Genomic DNA, 17317 nt, shown 5'->3' on the forward strand with positions numbered 1-17317 from the left:
CCAAGAATGTTCTCTATATGATTGACCCCCCTTTAAATTAAATTAGTAAGTTTTTCAGGCGGCGGCGATAACTTTTTCAGTGCATATCTGAAACTATTTTTTTCTGTGTTTAACGGCAGGCAAGTCCATTTTGCAGCTGTTGCGACAATCTGCTGGCTATATTCTGCACTTCAAATCATACTAGCGGCCTTGCTCTTGTGACATCAAATCAAGCCACCTAGTACCTGGTGAACCGCTGCTAGCTCCCCTCGTCTGAAGCAGCCAAATGAGTTCCTCTAAGTCGTTTGAGAGCTATTCGTACGTCATTTGTTGGTTGTTTGAATATATTGGTGAATATACTTAGAAAGCGCATCTAATATGAAATTTCTCTCAAATTCATTAAGTTTGAATTTTTTAAAGTCAACGCCAATTTGACTTACATTTGAGTTTCAAATACTAATTTCTGCTTAACGAAATTGCTCTCTTGCAAAATTTTAAGCTGCTCTACTTGATGACGGGCTTTATTGGATTAGTAGCATTCTCCGGCTCTATGAGCGGCAAGATTTTTTCGTCGTTTATCAGATGTAGATAGGTCATAGGAGAAATAGTATTGTTCCATGCTTTAGTATTGTTTCCATGGTTCGTGAGAATCAAAATTTTCATTCATTTGAGTTGCCTGATATTTTTGCTCCTAGTTTTCATATTTTAGAAAAACTTAGTTAGTTTTTATTTATGCGAGTTTTTTCTAAGCTTTTTTGGTAACCAGGAAACAGCCCGAGAGCAGTTAGGCTATATAAACGTATCGACTCTACCATGGCTTCCAAAGATGATGTGCCCCAAATTCGATATTGCGAAGAGAGGTTTTTTGTTGTGAGGTTTTCAATTTCAATGTTGTGCATATTAACGGTTCTGTTAAAATTCACTTGAATATTCGAAGATTGGATTGACAATGGAGTTTTTGACCATGTGTTCTTGACGTTCATGCTGGAATTATTTACAAAAGATTTTTTTACTTCTCCCTTTGTTGCATGTGCTATGTCGTTTGTTATGAGCTAAAGTTCTAAAGGTCTTTTTGAAGATAGGTTTTATAGTATGTGGTTTTACCTGGTTAAAATTATCCATGAGATTTACATGACAAAATCCAATTGAAGACGGTGCACCTATTCTAGTGTTCCTAAAATTAACAGGGCTCATTTGATCGCGCAAAATTTGCACCAAGTTGACCTCTTTTAGATTTTTAAAAGAACTTTTTTGCAGGCTTGTTTCAATTCCAAGGAAGTTGATAGTGGCAATTTTTCGTCTGGCTCGCTATCTGTAAAATTTTATGCAACTGGAAGCGGTTTTTGGCATTTAGCTGAAGCATATTTATTCACGATTTGTGCTTTGACTTCAGTCTTTCCTTCATGGGCTTCTGTTTTGGAACATTGACAACAAAATTAAGTTAACCTTTTATGTATATTGATTTGGAACCACTGGTAATGTCTAGTTTTCAACCTGTCCGTGCCTATTACCGCCTACTAACCTTTTAGCCATTGTCAGGTTTAAAGTTTAATTTGCACTTCTCTTGGTGTCTTTTCTCGTATTCTACTGATTTTGTTTCTTTTCGTTTCTTCAGAAAGTAAACATTTTTTTTACAATACATGGCAACAAGTCATTTGCACCATCATAATTCCATCAGAAAAATCTTTACCAATTAAGATTAATTTAATTTCCTTCAGTTGAACTGAAATGCTTTATCTGGATTTGATCCAACCAAAGATAATGTATGCAATGTAAACAATGTAGACAGTGTTGGAAATCTTATTGCTGTTGTTTTTGGGTAGAAACCAAAGTTCAAAAGAACTTCGAGAAGAAAAGGGTAACACTAAGAAATATGAAGGTTTTCAATAAATAACTGAATTGGAAACCCCTTTATAATATGAAACTATTGGACAGTGTATTTATGGAATTCGTTGTGAGAAAATTGGATTTTCCACATTGATCAAAACCCCCACAATAATCAACTCATTGATCAAATTTTCAATCTGATATGCCGGAAATTGGAAGTTCACATGCAAAGTGCCTAGTATCCTTGATAGGAAAAGTTTTTAATGATGTAAGATACAGAGAGTCAATTAATGAATGTTAGTTCGTTTGTCCGAGTCCTTTCCTTCCCAAATCCATAGAACTGTTCCAAAAGTTTTTGGGAAGTAAATCTATGCACAGTTCTGGATGTTCCTGGCAAATAAAGTTAAATTTGAAAAATTCAAACGTCAGCACTTCTCCTGGATTTTTGTTTGGAATTCTCCATACCGATTCCGTCAAAGGGTGGTACACCAAACTTAGTGAGGTTGAGAATTTCCGAACAATTGAATAGTTGTGTTCAGGTCGAGAAGACCCAAAAATTGACAGCTTCCCTCTGCCAAATCCTACCGATACAATAACGTTCGTCTGTCGCATTGGGTCATATCTCGACTAAACAAATAAAATTAAACGCTCTTCAGCTTGCCAGACAACTCAGTTCTAAACTTTTTGTTGGGGTCTTTCCCAGTTAAGTAGCCACCCACCCTCCCTCCCCCCCCCCCCCCCCCCCCACCAGCTTAGTGGCCAGATAACCTATAGCTCCCACCTCACTCATAGTAATTATACCATAATGGGGGGGCTGTAATTTCATGGGGGGCTATAATGGGAAAGACCCGAGTGTTGTAGGGCTCAACAATCTTGAGGGAAACATTGATCACAATTTGTTTTCTGGACGTTTTAAGTTTGGTACGTCACATTATAGATCTGTTATAACTTCAAAACAAATGCAATATTAACTGTGTATTGTTCACAAGTCAGCAGTATGTCATTTTTTAGAGTACACGTTTGTAGAGTTGAAAGTCCTTTTCATTAAACGTCATTCTCTAAAAAAGTCTGCCTTTGAAAATTGAATTCGCGTTTTGACAAGTTAATTCTAGGAATTTTAAAACAATAATACGATTATATTAGTAGATTGAGGTAGTTGGGTATGTTTCGGCCCAGTAGATATAATTTCGGAAGATTTCTTAATAAATCTGTCCAAATCCTTTCCTGCCAATATCAAATATTCTACTTCCTAAGTTATTGGGTAATTGTTCCTGACGACAGATCTCGGGATTTTCTGGGCAAATGAAGAATGTCTTGAAAATTTTGAACGTTAAAACGGATCCTGGGCTTTCAGAGGGAACTTCGAACTGAGATTCGGTTAACGGGTGGTACATCAAGCTCAGAGAAGTCCTGATTTTGCGGATGATTGTGTAGTTGTGTTGCGGAGAATGCGTCCCCGAAATTGAAAGGTTTCCTTTACCAAATCCGACAGATAAAACTACATTGGTGTGTCGGTTGTGGTCGTATCTTGACTAAATAAAGGGCAGCTAAAAGTGCTTCGAGTCAGCTCACTAAAATTTTAGTATCGTACCTAACAATATGTTCAAATGACGAACGTCAGTGAGAAAAAAAAGAAACTTGACAGACAAGTTCTTTAAGAAGAATAGTTCATGTCCAAAATAAGTAAATCACATACACTAATAAAAACGTTAGACTGAGAATGTGGCAATATGGCGAGGAAAAACAACGGAGCCGCTGTGACGCTCAAACGTTTTCCCTGGCATAAATGAATAAATGAATGACTTCAAAAATTCGGGGAAATTTTTAGTGTTTGGTATCATGGACCAAAAACGTCAATATCTCAGATTCTAGAAGGTTTCAGACGTTCTTTTTTTGCATGAAAAAAACCCAAATAAAAGTGATGTAGGCACCTGGGGCCTACACCACCATAATAACAGCATTTTTCAAATATAAAATTCACTAGCTGATGATTATCCAAAATGTAGGAATACTTAACTTTATGATAGAATGAAGATATAACTTGTTGTGATTGCGCTGGTTAAGTCATCAGTAATAATGTCTTGATGTTTAAGGATGTTGTACAGTCAGGTTGCTCTATACGACAAGGAGTACCTTTTGAATTTTGTTTTATAGAAATGCTCTTTAAAGAGCTGCTTAATTGCGGATCGCGTTACACGAGATGGTTTTTCAAAACAAAGCAGATCGTTGAGGTTATTTTCAGAGTGTAGATTGTTTATTGTTTGAGTTCGTATATGTGCATTTCATATACCGTAAGTAATTCATTATGGAGGAAAAGCTCCGACGACGAATCGCGCCGAATTTGAAAACGGTGAGAAGTTGAAGTAATTCATAGCTGTGGCAAAATCAGCGATTTTTAATTGGGGTCATTCGGAAAATGATGTAAAATGTTTAGTTAGAATTTTGAAAAAGCTGAAGACATTTTGGATTTATGAAACAGCAAGTCCAAGCTTTGCGCGTTCCGAGAATGTATTACCCACCCTAATATAGACCAGGTTTTTGTCCTTCAATGAGTAATCTGTGAGTCGATTGAGGTATTCTTCAGGAGAAAGTCCCTTCGACTGTCCCATTGATTGATACCAAGCTGCTTGAGAGCCGCAACATGCGCCTGAAGCATAATGTGCACTTATTTAGTGAAAGCCTGGAACCTTGCGCAACCGATTGGGTGATATCCAGCAGTATTAGCTCTATTGTATGCCGCCATAAGATAGCTAAATTAATCGACAAATCTTTGCGTTGGTCTGTTGATATTTTCTCTGAGTGATTCAAAACCTTAATAGAAAATAGATTTGCAGAGTAAACTCAAGGTATAGTTTTCAGCTTTAGTACTTTACTTTATCAGTTCTGGGAAGCTTGCGGCTATTATCTTAAAGCATAGCATTCGGTCGATAGTTCGCTGGAAATACAACCGATAACCGTGAGCCGTTTCACTGAATAGTTGTGAAAACATGTATAAAAGTTTAAACAAAACGTGTCGCGACTTCTTAAATGAGGATTACTCGAAAATGTAGCTCTAATTGAGCTTTATTTTTGCATTTTATAAGCCGCGGGCTGGCTAATTGGGGAAATTAGTAGCAAACTAATTAAAACAATACTAATTAAGAAGTACCCCCCAAATGCTCTTGTAGCCATAAAGTACTCTAACAATTTTCTTCACATGAAAATGAGGAAACTAAGTGCATGTAAAATGTACCGCTTTTCAAGCCATTAGATCAATTATATTAACCTCGTTAACATTCTGGGGAAAAGTACCGGGAAAGAGTGGAGAACCGCAAACATTCACTGCTTTATTCTGAATAGTTTAGAGCTAAGTGTTGTGGAAATTAGTTGTAGTCGCAATCGCTGGATTAACCTAAACTAATTGCTGCAAATGTTCAATAACTTTTGAAAGAGGTGACTTTGTTTTAGTAAGCTATTATAATGTGGAAACAGTTGTCAGGGGTAATTGAGTACTTTATAGCTGAATTGGTATTCGCCTGATGTCCCCAAAACTGGAGTTCAAAAATTGGAATAATGGCAACAAAACATGGGTTGAGTAATCAAGCTTTCGTCCAATATCCCATCATACAGAAACATATTGTTTTCGAGGAGTATTTTGATTACCACTCAGGTTGTCATTTATTTTGAACTTCATATTGATCCATTGATAAGATTGTGTTGTGAAAGATTGCGTAGGGAGAAAATTTATTAAGAACTGCGAGTTTTCCCATTAGCAGCTGTAAATTGAGCTTCACTTAATCATTTCTCAATCTTCTGAAAAATCATTTGCAACTCAAATTCAGGAACTTATGGTTGAGTGGAGGAGCTGGCGCATGTAACCTAACTTACTGCCGGTTACAGACGGAAGACGAAATTATGTTCGGAACTTCTGTGTGGGTGTTTTTGACATTTTGTAGAATTTGAGGTATTAAATTGCCACACTTCTGCCAAATTCCAGAGTTTAAAAAAAACGGCAACCCGGAATGATTCTGAAATGATCATAAAAATAATTATTCAATGTTGCTTCCTGATTTTTTTGTCAATGAGAAGAGTTTAGAAAACGCAACTTGCTAAGACGTATTTGAATGTAAAACGTATTTAAAAGTCAAACAATCTAAAACGTATTCAAAAGTAAAACTTTGAGTCATTTAGTCTTTTTTTGTTTCGTCTTGAAACTTTGCTTAAGAATTTGCAAATTTAATTTGAACGTCCTAATTTTGCTCATTAATAATAAAATCAAGGTTCTAAACGACGTTTGTTGTTGTTTTTTAAGCAAAATATTTTTTTCCAAAAAACTGCAGTTTTTTGTCTTAGGATAAACTTGAGTTAAATTTTTGTCTAATGGCTGCAAATTTTGTGTTGCCTGATCGAGTTTTCGCCTAATATCTCATCTACTCCCAATTTTGTGTAAACATCCTGTTTTCAGGAGTATGTTCAAATTAATTGAGAATTTGCAAACGTGATATCATTTTCCTAATGTTGCTCATAATAAAATCAAGATTGAGCAAAGTCAGTTCTTACTTTTTTTTTTAGCAAAACAGGTTTTTTATTAAACTGCAGAATTTTATATTTATAGCTGCGAAGCTGTGAGCTGAGTGGAGCTATATTGCGGAGCTCCTGGTTTTTACAATCCAAAATTGGATTGTATTGGTGCACTGTTTTTTTTTGTAAGTGGTTTTCACACCTTTTTTCATGACTTTGAGCTTTCAAAACGGGATAAACAGGTAGAGCTCAGCAATAAAATTTCATTAGAAGGCCCTGCTGAGTTTAGTAATCCCTTAAGTTCTTATTGTAGAAGATACTGGCCGTAACTTAAGGTTAAAAGGTTATTTTTAGGAGTTTTTGAGCACAAAATGTTGCAATTGTTTTTGCGTTTTTACGTCATTTTTCAATTTTTTTTAATCAGTTTTGATTTGATGTTAATCAAAGTTGATGAAGGTCTGTTGAAAGATTTAATTACTTTTTTTAAGCTATTTGTTTCGGTACTGCAAACATAAACATGCAAAATGATACTAATTTTCGCCATTTTTTTTTCAAATTTAAAATTGTGATTTTTTGGGTTTTTCTAGCCTCGGGGGTTAGTGAACCTCCTCTGGGGTTTGATAATAGGTTTCTGCATAATTTCTGTTGGCAATATCACGTTTTCAAGCAATTATTATCACGAGTGTTTTTTTAATACAAAATTTGCTATTTTCAAGCTTTTTGAAAATTCTAATCGTTCTTGAGTTTTTATATCCCAGTTTCCAGGTAACCTCCACTAGGTTTTGATAGTATGATTTTGCATAGCTGCTTACGGCAATGGAATGATTTGCAAGATTTCAATATCAAGAAATTTAGCTGTTTATATATGCAATTTGAATTCTCCAAGTTTTTAAAAATGTTCGTTGTTGTTTGAGTATTTTTAGCCCCAGTGGCCAGCGAGTCTCCTTCAGATTGAGACAGTAAGTTACTGCAGCGGTGCTAGGGTAAACCGAATGTTTTTCAAAGTTTTAATATCAAGAATTTCTGAAAATTTCGGATAAATTTTGAAATTTTTTTAATAAATTTTTTCTTAAGCTATAATGGTATTATGTTTATCAATCTTAACGCGCCGTTAAATGTTTTTGGCTTGAAATTGGGTTACTGGATAACCTATGGTGATAACTAAATGTTTCTGGAGCGATTAATATCAAGAAAATGAGCAACATTTTATAAAAATTTGGATTTGTTTTTAAGAGTTTAACGATCTTAACGGGTAAATGATTTTTTTTCTTGAAGATTTCAGAGAAAAAAATGGTTGTGAGCTTTTTATTATTTTTATTATTATTGCGAAACTTGGAGTTAAATTTTTGTCTAATGGCTGCAAATTTTGTGTTGCCTGATCGAGTTTTCGCCTAATATCTCATCTACTCCCAATTTTGTGTAAACATCCTGTTTTCAGGAGTATGTTCAAATTAATTGAGAATTTGCAAACGTGATATCATTTTCCTAATGTTGCTCATAATAAAATCAAGATTGAGCAAAGTCAGTTCTTACTTTTTTTTTTTAGCAAAACAGGTTTTTTATTAAACTGCAGAATTTTATATTTATAGCTGCGAAGCTGTGAGCTGAGTGGAGCTATATTGCGGAGCTCCTGGTTTTTACAATCCAAAATTGGATTGTATTGGTGCACTGTTTTTTTTGTAAGTGGTTTTCACACCTTTTTTCATGACTTTGAGCTTTCAAAACGGGATAAACAGGTAGAGCTCAGCAATAAAATTTCATTAGAAGGCCCTGCTGAGTTTAGTAATCCCTTAAGTTCTTATTGTAGAAGATACTGGCCGTAACTTAAGGTTAAAAGGTTATTTTTAGGAGTTTTTGAGCACAAAATGTTGCAATTGTTTTTGCGTTTTTACGTCATTTTTCAATTTTTTTTAATCAGTTTTGATTTGATGTTAATCAAAGTTGATGAAGGTCTGTTGAAAGATTTAATTACTTTTTTTAAGCTATTTGTTTCGGTACTGCAAACATAAACATGCAAAATGATACTAATTTTCGCCATTTTTTTTTCAAATTTAAAATTGTGATTTTTTGGGTTTTTCTAGCCTCGGGGGTTAGTGAACCTCCTCTGGGGTTTGATAATAGGTTTCTGCATAATTTCTATTGGCAATATCACGTTTTCAAGCAATTATTATCACGAGTGTTTTTTTAATACAAAATTTGCTATTTTCAAGCTTTTTGAAAATTCTAATCGTTCTTGAGTTTTTATATCCCAGTTTCCAGGGAACCTCCACTAGGTTTTGATAGTATGATTTTGCATAGCTGCTTACGGCAATGGAATGATTTGCAAGATTTCAATATCAAGAAATTTAGCTGTTTATATATGCAATTTGAATTCTCCAAGTTTTTAAAAATGTTCGTTGTTGTTTGAGTATTTTTAGCCCCAGTGGCCAGCGAGTCTCCTTCAGATTGAGACAGTAAGTTACTGCAGCGGTGCTAGGGTAAACCGAATGTTTTTCAAAGTTTTAATATCAAGAATTTCTGAAAATTTCGGATAAATTTTGAAATTTTTTTAATAAATTTTTTCTTAAGCTATAATGGTATTATGTTTATCAATCTTAACGCGCCGTTAAATGTTTTTGGCTTGAAATTGGGTTACTGGATAACCTATGGTGATAACTAAATGTTTCTGGAGCGATTAATATCAAGAAAATGAGCAACATTTTATAAAAATTTGGATTTGTTTTTAAGAGTTTAACGATCTTAACGGGTAAATGATTTTTTTTCTTGAAGATTTCAGAGAAAAAAATGGTTGTGAGCTTTTTATTATTTTTATTATTATTGCGAAACTTGGACGCTTTCTTTAAATACTGTTATTTTTGGTTTTTTCAAGGCATTATTTATGTTTCTCGAGTTTTCTATTTTAACCAAAAATCTTTTTTCAGGGGTTGTACTTGTTCTAATGGGAAAATTTAAATTGATTAAATTTGACCTTCAATGTAAAAGCTTGGAGAGTTATAGCAATGGATTTTTGTTTAGTTTGTTTGATTATTTTAGTGTCTCATCTTTTGAAATTTAGTATCTTTGGCTGGTATTTTTCATTTGATCTGCTGGTCAAGTACAATGTTTTTAAGATTTTCATTCATCTCTTTGGATTGTTTTTCATGACTTGTTCTGCTACGTTTTTTGTTTCGTCGTCTGACGTTCGTCGTTTTCGTTTTACATTTGTTCACACAGCAAAGCTGAAAAAGTCAAATTTTCTGAATGACTTCTTCCTCTCACGGTAATTGCGCGCGTGACGTCATTTCTCACTCACTCTAGCAAACCATTTTGGGTCAATTTTGTGATTAGATTTTGATTATAAGTGACTTATCTCACTCAAAAAAATGACTTCTACACTTTAAAGTTTTGAGTTTAGTTTGAATTATTTGAAGTCAAAGGAATTCTTGTGTGTAATAAAGGTCTCTAATAAAATGACTCTGGAACGAATTTTAAGGCTTCATCATTTTTTTTTGCTGAATAGATATTTGATCGGCGTCGATAACTTTTTCAACTTGTATCTGTTTCAGTTTTTATCTCTACTATACGGCACGCAAGTTTTTTTTCGTTCGCAGCTATTCTGGCAATCTGTTGGCTATGTTTTGTCTTTTGCAGCTTTTGGGAGTCAGACGTTGATGTTAGTACCAAGGTTTAATAAAGAATACCTTTCTCCCAGCGTTAACTCTACGTTGGTTTTTTCCTAGCAGAAAAATTTTGCCAGCAGTTTTTTTGCGGATTTTTGATTTCGCCTTCTGAACTGACTAGCGTTCACAAATTTAGTTCAAAGGAATGAACAGCTCCTGCAATTCGTGCAATTTTAAAAATGTGTCCATTTTGTGGTTGTGACAGATCAGCAAAGAAGCAAAAGAAGGTTTTCGAAAATCGTACTTTTCTTTTGTTTGTTTTAAGATATAAGTTTTTTACTTTTAATAAAAGTTATGCACAAATAGGAACAAAAGTGCGCAAAATTGTTTGTCTCTTTTGTTTCTTTTCTGTTTTTCTGGATTAAATAAAGCTGGCCTGTTTTGGGATATTAGATTCAAGATGTTTGCTTGCTGCTATTGATTTTATATTATCAAAAATTTTTATTCAAAATAAAGTCCAATGCTCAATTTATTAATGTTTGACTTTTTCCATCATCATGTTTTCAGTTTTTTTTAAAAATCTAAGTTGATCTGATTCAGAGTTTTGATCAGCTGAAACTGTATGCGGTAAAAGTCTACCAACATTCAAATGTAAGTTGAGTTATTAGTAGCCTCATTAAAATTTAACTAAAGAAGAACTGAAATAGTTTTTATTCAGTTTCGGCACCCAGAGCCGTTTATGAACCTCTAGTGCAGTTTTCGTTTGCTTTATCGGACGTAATTATGGAAAAAACAGTGTATGAGGGCTCAAAACTTCGGTTGGGAGCGGGAGCAGAAATAGATTAAACAATTTTAGCCACTACCACAACTGGCTTGGCTTTTGGGAGAAATTGGGTGAACATTAGCCGGATGTTTGCATTTCCGTAAACAACATTAGGGACAAAGAGTTGTGGGGTATTGTTCCGGTTTATGTAGATATGCAAAATTTTATTTGAATATGGAAGTTCGAAAAGAATTTTTTGGCTCAGTACACGGATGAGTTAAATTAATGGCGTTGTTCAGGTAATGTTGGCACTCACCTGGGTGTCTGTCCGGCTCAAGAGAGAACCAGTTGTGTTTGAGCCAAAAGTTGTTGTTTGTGATGAGTTGAAGAAATGCAGGCACATCTGTCCACTGGCCACTTCTGTTGCTCTCCTTGGAACTGATAGAAAGTCCTTGTAGACAATAGCGCCAGCTAGAATCACCATCAGATCAGCATAAAGTCATATCTGAAGAAATTTTCGAACAATACAACAGTTTGAACAATTCAATGTACACAAAGAGCAGTTTCAGTCAATACACTGTCTGGGATGAGCATTTTGAGTCGAGCTTAAGCCAATGATATCCGCAAAGTAAAAAAAAGTCATAATAGCCCACTTAATTAAGTTGAGCACCTGGGTCTTTTCATTTGTACATTTTTTAAATTTATCTTTACATTTTGGGTTGCGCATGTTATTTTCGTTAATCGAGATCTCGGCCGGGATCCTTTCTTCTTTTAAAAAGACAAAGTTTGACGTGATGATAAAGTGGTGATACATTTAAATGATAGTGGTGACTGCTAGAACAAGCAGCTTTTTATATTTTTAAAATAGAGGATTTCAAGTTTGGTTTGCAAATGATTTTGAATTGAATTGCTTACCTTTGGCGAGAACAGATTCTTCCCAACGGGTCGTCAATATCAGGAAGTTGAAACTGCATGAATTCTCCTAACAGGACTGACGCTGGACGCGTCACTAAAACAATCCAAATTTCTTTTGAAAACTATCATCGGTTTCAAAAATCGCGGTAATTTATTTTGCTTATGAATTTATTTCGACCTCATGAATTAAACTATATGTCAAGCATTGGTAGCCAGTTCAAGAGCTGAATTTACTCTAAGGCAAAAGCTCAGGATACATAATATGTACATGTGTTTTGAGGCGATCGCCGAGATCACTGTTAAATACATCTATTTGGTAGTATAATCTTAAAGATTTGCTAACATTTTTGTAAATTAAAAAGTTATCAAGTAAATTATCTTGAAAAAGTGGAATTTAAATGCACAGTAACTTTTCTATTCTTGAATATTGTTGAAGTTTCCAAATAAGAGCTTGATGCAGACCAACTTATAAACTTTTTTAAATCAATTGCATGACGTTGAGATTATTATTTTTCGACGTTACAAAATTTAAAATAGAAACCTATGTATAAAAGTAAATACTGTTCGTGAGAGCTCAGATGTTTCGCAAAAAAATAGTGGTTTTAAAAATTTTTAATATTTTCTAGATTTAATATGGTGAACGAATTATAACAACTCAAAAGCTTGCTCGACATTTGATGAATAATGTATTGTTTCAGTTTATTGATGTTTCTTTTTATACTAAAGACCACTGTAACTGGCTTTAGAAATTTTGTTGAAATTAACTTAAAGTTATTGATACGCCGGAATATTTCTTTAAATGTTTGAAATTAATATCGGAAGCTCAAAGTTTAAAGCAAAAATTGCTATCCAGTTAAAAATGAGAGAAACTAATGGTTTCAATTTAGTAACCTATATTGACGATTGGCCGATTGAAATGATTGACAGAGAGCTTCAAAGATTAGCCTAGTGAGCTCATTTTGAAAAAACCGGATTTTATTGTTCAAGATCTGTCAATTTTGATCTATTTTTGGATAGCTCAGTTGTCGGGTAGTTGGGTTATTGCAAAGTATTATTGGAAAATTACGGACAATAAGTTTTTTTAACCAGCTAAAAAACAAGACATTTTTTGTATTTAGTGGCTATTTTATTCTTATAAATGCAATTTTTAAATATAAAAACCACCTTAGCACTTTTAATGCCATTGCTTAGCAAGAAAGCAAAAATGTTGAACAATTTGGCACACAACTTGCAAATATATAGTTGCCATTTGTTGCATTCAAAAATTTTCCCAAATCTTAACCAGCAAAAAAACCATACTCTCTTCATAACTTAGTTAAATTACTTTTCAATTTCGTGCAATAACGTAGCCACAATTCAGACTCTTAGATTTTGTTTTGGTATCATTCTCGACCAAATTTTAATTAAGAGTTAAAAGCGTTACGAAGACAGGTTAAATGCGTCTGCGAGGATAGTCTTTAAAGATCTTGGAAAGAGGAACATTGTGCTTTCATCCCTCCATTTCCAAAAAAGTTCAGCCCAATGATGTTGAACGTGTTTGATTTTCAATTTTCAAGATTAACTCTGAGGAAAATGTCCACTAATTAAATCAATGCACGCAAAATTGCTCTGTAAAATTGTCCATTAAAAACTATTCCGTGTCCGAACAAAAAAGTCCCAGGCAAAGTATTCCAGTCAAAACATTCCAAATTTGCAAAATATCCCCAGACAACACAGTCCCAGACAAAATAGTCCAATAAAAGCAGACAAAATAGTCGTCACAGACAATATAGCCCAGAAAAAATATCGAAACAATTGTAAATGTAATTTAGAAAGAATTAGCAACCATGATGGATGAGTTAAGCTTCTGAATGCTTGATTTTAATTGATGTGAATTAAGTTTAACTCAAAACCTAGGTTCAAAGTACATAAATTTGGCAAAAGCTATTTTGTAATCAGCTTAATGTTTGCTCGACATAAAATCATACGAATAACTTGAAGAGTTTCTTTGTTAATTGGCGTGCAGAACTTAACTCTATATTTTTTGGGACTATTTTGTCTGCAATTTTTGTCTGCTTTCTTGGGGACTAGTTTATCAGGGACTGTTTTGTCTGTGCGCGCAACTATTCAATAGTTGTTTGTGTTTGAATGAACACAAACAATAGAATAGCGTTTGAAAATTGAGCGGAATAGACTGCTGATTTTTATGCATCTATTGACCAATTCAACTGGTCTACCGTTCTTGTATCGAAACGCAGAACTTTGAACATCGTAAAGCGAAAGTTCGAAAAACAAAAAACAGTTGCCGAAAACAATTTTTTGGGCTACCCAGGCACAGCATTTTAGCGGTGATTAAATTACAGTCGTGTAAAAAATTTCTGCGGATAAATCTTGCTTAATTATCTGCTTAATAACTTTTTTGTAACAAATTTGCTACATAGTTCCATCACCTGTCAACACATTAGGTGGATAATTGTGTTTACTATTTATCCATTGAACTTTTTTCAGCATCCATCAACGCATTTCTTGCTTTTTTGCAATACGCGCCTGAATTCTATTTCACTTTTTCATCACATTGCTTACGTAACTTTCAGCTCCCCAACTCAATCTGGAACCTGTGCCTTCGGATGCCTAGCAATTTTTTTTTATTTATTTAAGGAGTGTGATGGAAATGTGCAATTTTGTAAGAGTAGCAAAAAATTTAGGAAAAGTGCCAAATGGGCTGAGTTTCACTTTTTCCGAAGTGTCAATTTTTTAAAAGAATAGGCTGGAGAGGTGAAAAAATTGGAAGAGGAAGGAAAAAAATTTGACTTTTTATAATAAATGTATTGAAAACTGAAGTTACATTTTTTTCAAAAAGTGCGGTTTTTATATATGTAGTGAGCCTAATTTTACATCTTTTTCGGGGGTAAAATCTGGCAATTCCCACCTCACCTGCTTAACCCCCTAACCTTACATCGTTTTACCCCCTAAAATTACCCCTCCAATCTTACATCTTTTTGGGCGGTAATTTTCTGGGGGTAAAAGTGAACAATTTCCCCCTTGCTCCCCGTTGCGCCCCTTATCTTAAGCTTGGATAAGCAGTGAGTTTAAGCGGTGACTAACCTTTTTTAAGCGGTGATTTTATGTAATTGCACCACTAAGTTAAGTGGTGACTTCATGTAATTTCACTCCATCCACCACTTATCTCGAATAATTTGGGCACTTTTTTAAGCGGTGAATTTATATAATTTCACAGTTACCAGGCAATAAATTTTTTCACCCCATTCACCGCCTGATTTATGTAATGTCACCGCATTCACCTCTTATCTTACAAAGTTTTACGCATTGACCGCTTATCTTGCATATTTTTTGTGTGACGGTGACCCTCCATACGGGACATTGTTAGCACCAAGAACTATACTTTGAACCCATTAAAGCTCATTTCTAACATAATTCCATGCACTCAGCGGTCTTCTTAAAAATTATCTGCTTTCACCCGCTTCCACCTCGATCCAGGTATACTTTTGTTCTGCAGTTCTTAAACTGTGTCTGAAATTCAAAACTAACACTTCAAAAACTCCGCAAAAAGGTGAACTCTTTGAGATTATCACGTACCTGCAAAACAGTTACCGATGATAAATAAGAATAAAATAAGCATAGCGAAAGATCAAATGTCAAAGTATCACTAAAAGTTTGATGTGAACTCAATCTAACATTTTGCTATTTATTCTTTATAAATATTCTGAGCTGGTTGTATTGGCTGCCTTGAGTGATTTGCTCAACAATTACAATATAAATCATAAAAAGTATGCTCAAGGCATGACGGTTTAACATAAACATTTTTTCAGCCTTATCATAAATTGAGAAACAAGGAGTTTGCTCCTAAACTATAGCCAATAAATTTTATGCGTCATTTTTGAAGTTAAATATCCAAGAAGCAGCTAAAAAATGCGAGTGCAAATCTGCTTGACAGTAGTAAAATAGTATAAATATATTCAATATCATTATACAAACACTTGTTCTTCAGTTTGTCATTATTTTTTCGATGAAAGGTATACAGGATACAACTGAAAAAATAACAAGTGCCTAAAATATATCAGGTTCATAAATTGTAATTTGGCCAAAATAGGAAGATTATCTGGGTGGAAAAAGGAACTGTGGATTATCAATCTGAGGCCTTTAAGACTGGCAAAAAGTGAATTACAAAATTGACTCACCTTAACTCGAAGTTTAATATTTACTTAAATCATTTTTGACTGATATTTATAATAATTGAGCTGACACTTTAGCCAAGATTCATTGTTTCCTTGCAGCGGTTGTCATCAAGAAATGTGTAAAATGTTAACCCTCTGTGAATTTAGAAGTAACGGCTACATCTGTTTCGGGAAAAAAAATCCCCACGGAACGAAGCCCCGGTCAATTTTTGATGAGAAATAAACCCCGACAGAAATAAATGTTATAATTTAAAATTGATGTTTGTCCTTGGGGGATTATTTCCTATCTAACGTTAGGTGAGGGATTTCCCGGGGTGGACCCATCCACACTGGTACTATAGTAATTTCGACTAGTCAGAGAGGTACACTATTGTACCAAAAAGCTACGTACATCTAAAGAATTTTCAAGAATAGCCACAAACATCATACAATGCATTTCCGGTTCAAATCAGTTCTTTTCTAACGGATCAATACGCTTTTAGTTTTTTTAACATATAGTGGACGGTTTGTAAAGTTTGCACTCAAATTGTCATATTTTTGGGTTTTGTCCAAATTTGCCCAAAAACGTAATTGTTGCTTTGTATTTGCCCATAAATTTTCATTTAGGTTCATACCGGGACTAATTGGCTGCCACGCTAATAGCATTCTAGGTCCTTGTGTTTGAAGAAATTTCAGTAAATTTTTTATTTATATCCAGTAGCATTATCTTGCTGAAGATTAGGGCCTTGAAATGCATTTATTCCGTATTTTTGAAAAACTTGAAGATGAAGTAGATTCTTGGCTTTTTCGAACATCTAATAAACAATTTTATCCTATCTGACTTTATTTGAGCCCAAAACAATCAGTGATTGCTTGTCTGAAAACATTTTTTGGTCAAGAAATCTCGTTTCAATGCATCGGAGAACTTGTCAATTTCCTTCGCTGCTGATTCCTTCAGCCTGTTAATTTTTTGATAATATTTTTAAGCTGGCTTTGCACTAGATCTTAAGTTTAAATGCGTTGGTTTTGTTTTTGTCCATTAAATTATTGGAACGCAACAGCGTGGCGAATAGCAAAAAGAAAAAAGCAGCTTAAAAGCACCTTTTCTGAGTGAAAAGAGAAATTGAGAAGTACTTCTCGTGTAAAGCTTCAATATTCCACGTCTTTCTTTACCCCTTAGCGCCAATAAAATCTTTTGAGCAAAAGTAACGCTTAAAGAGCACAAATAATTCTCTACGTACTCTTTCTGTACCATAGTGTATAAGCAGAAAAAATGCAATCCAACAAAACAAAAAACGTGGTTTCTTATATTGCGCCCGAAACCACATCAGATTTAAAATTTGAAAGCAATTTCGTAAAAGCTTCAGACTTAAAATTTAAAAGAAGAGTTTGAAACCACTTCCAACTTAAAATTCGAAAGCCGTGACAAACAATATGAATCAGAAAGCGTTGGTTAACATTGCGTACTGTCCCCAAAAAAGAACAGTTGATGAATTTTTGGACTATTTGGCTCTAAACAATAATAAAGCCATTACTGAAAACAAGTCAATAATTCAGTTGGGTGGCTATAATTTGAAATA

The 17317-nt window shown here is 34.2% G+C and overlaps 2 protein-coding genes across 3 annotated transcripts in view; one reads left to right on the forward strand and one right to left on the reverse strand.

The window, feature by feature from the left end:
- Nucleotides 1-17317, forward strand: part of LOC142339327 (ubiquinone biosynthesis protein COQ4 homolog, mitochondrial-like) — a 549842-nt gene that overhangs the window by 400510 nt on the left and 132015 nt on the right. The gene's annotated exons all lie outside the window — the stretch shown is intronic.
- LOC142339953 (uncharacterized) lies at nucleotides 1738-15268 on the reverse strand. 2 transcript variants are annotated; one of them, XM_075390323.1, is made up of 5 exons: nucleotides 15160-15268; nucleotides 11584-11677; nucleotides 10985-11139; nucleotides 4326-4453; nucleotides 1738-2433 (listed from the first exon to the last, which is right to left on the reverse strand). In XM_075390323.1, exons 1-5 carry the CDS (start codon nucleotides 15200-15202, stop codon nucleotides 2104-2106), a joined length of 750 nt encoding a protein of 249 aa, XP_075246438.1. In that variant the 5' UTR covers nucleotides 15203-15268; the 3' UTR covers nucleotides 1738-2103. The 2 variants fall into 2 exon arrangements, with proteins under 2 accessions (XP_075246438.1, XP_075246436.1); XM_075390321.1 differs by lacking the exon at nucleotides 1738-2433 and adding an exon at nucleotides 2893-3338.

The sequence above is a fragment of the Convolutriloba macropyga genome, chromosome 5 (assembly GCF_964194025.1).
Source record: "Convolutriloba macropyga chromosome 5, txConMacr16.3, whole genome shotgun sequence".
NCBI classification, from domain to species: Eukaryota; Metazoa; Xenacoelomorpha; order Acoela; family Convolutidae; genus Convolutriloba; species Convolutriloba macropyga.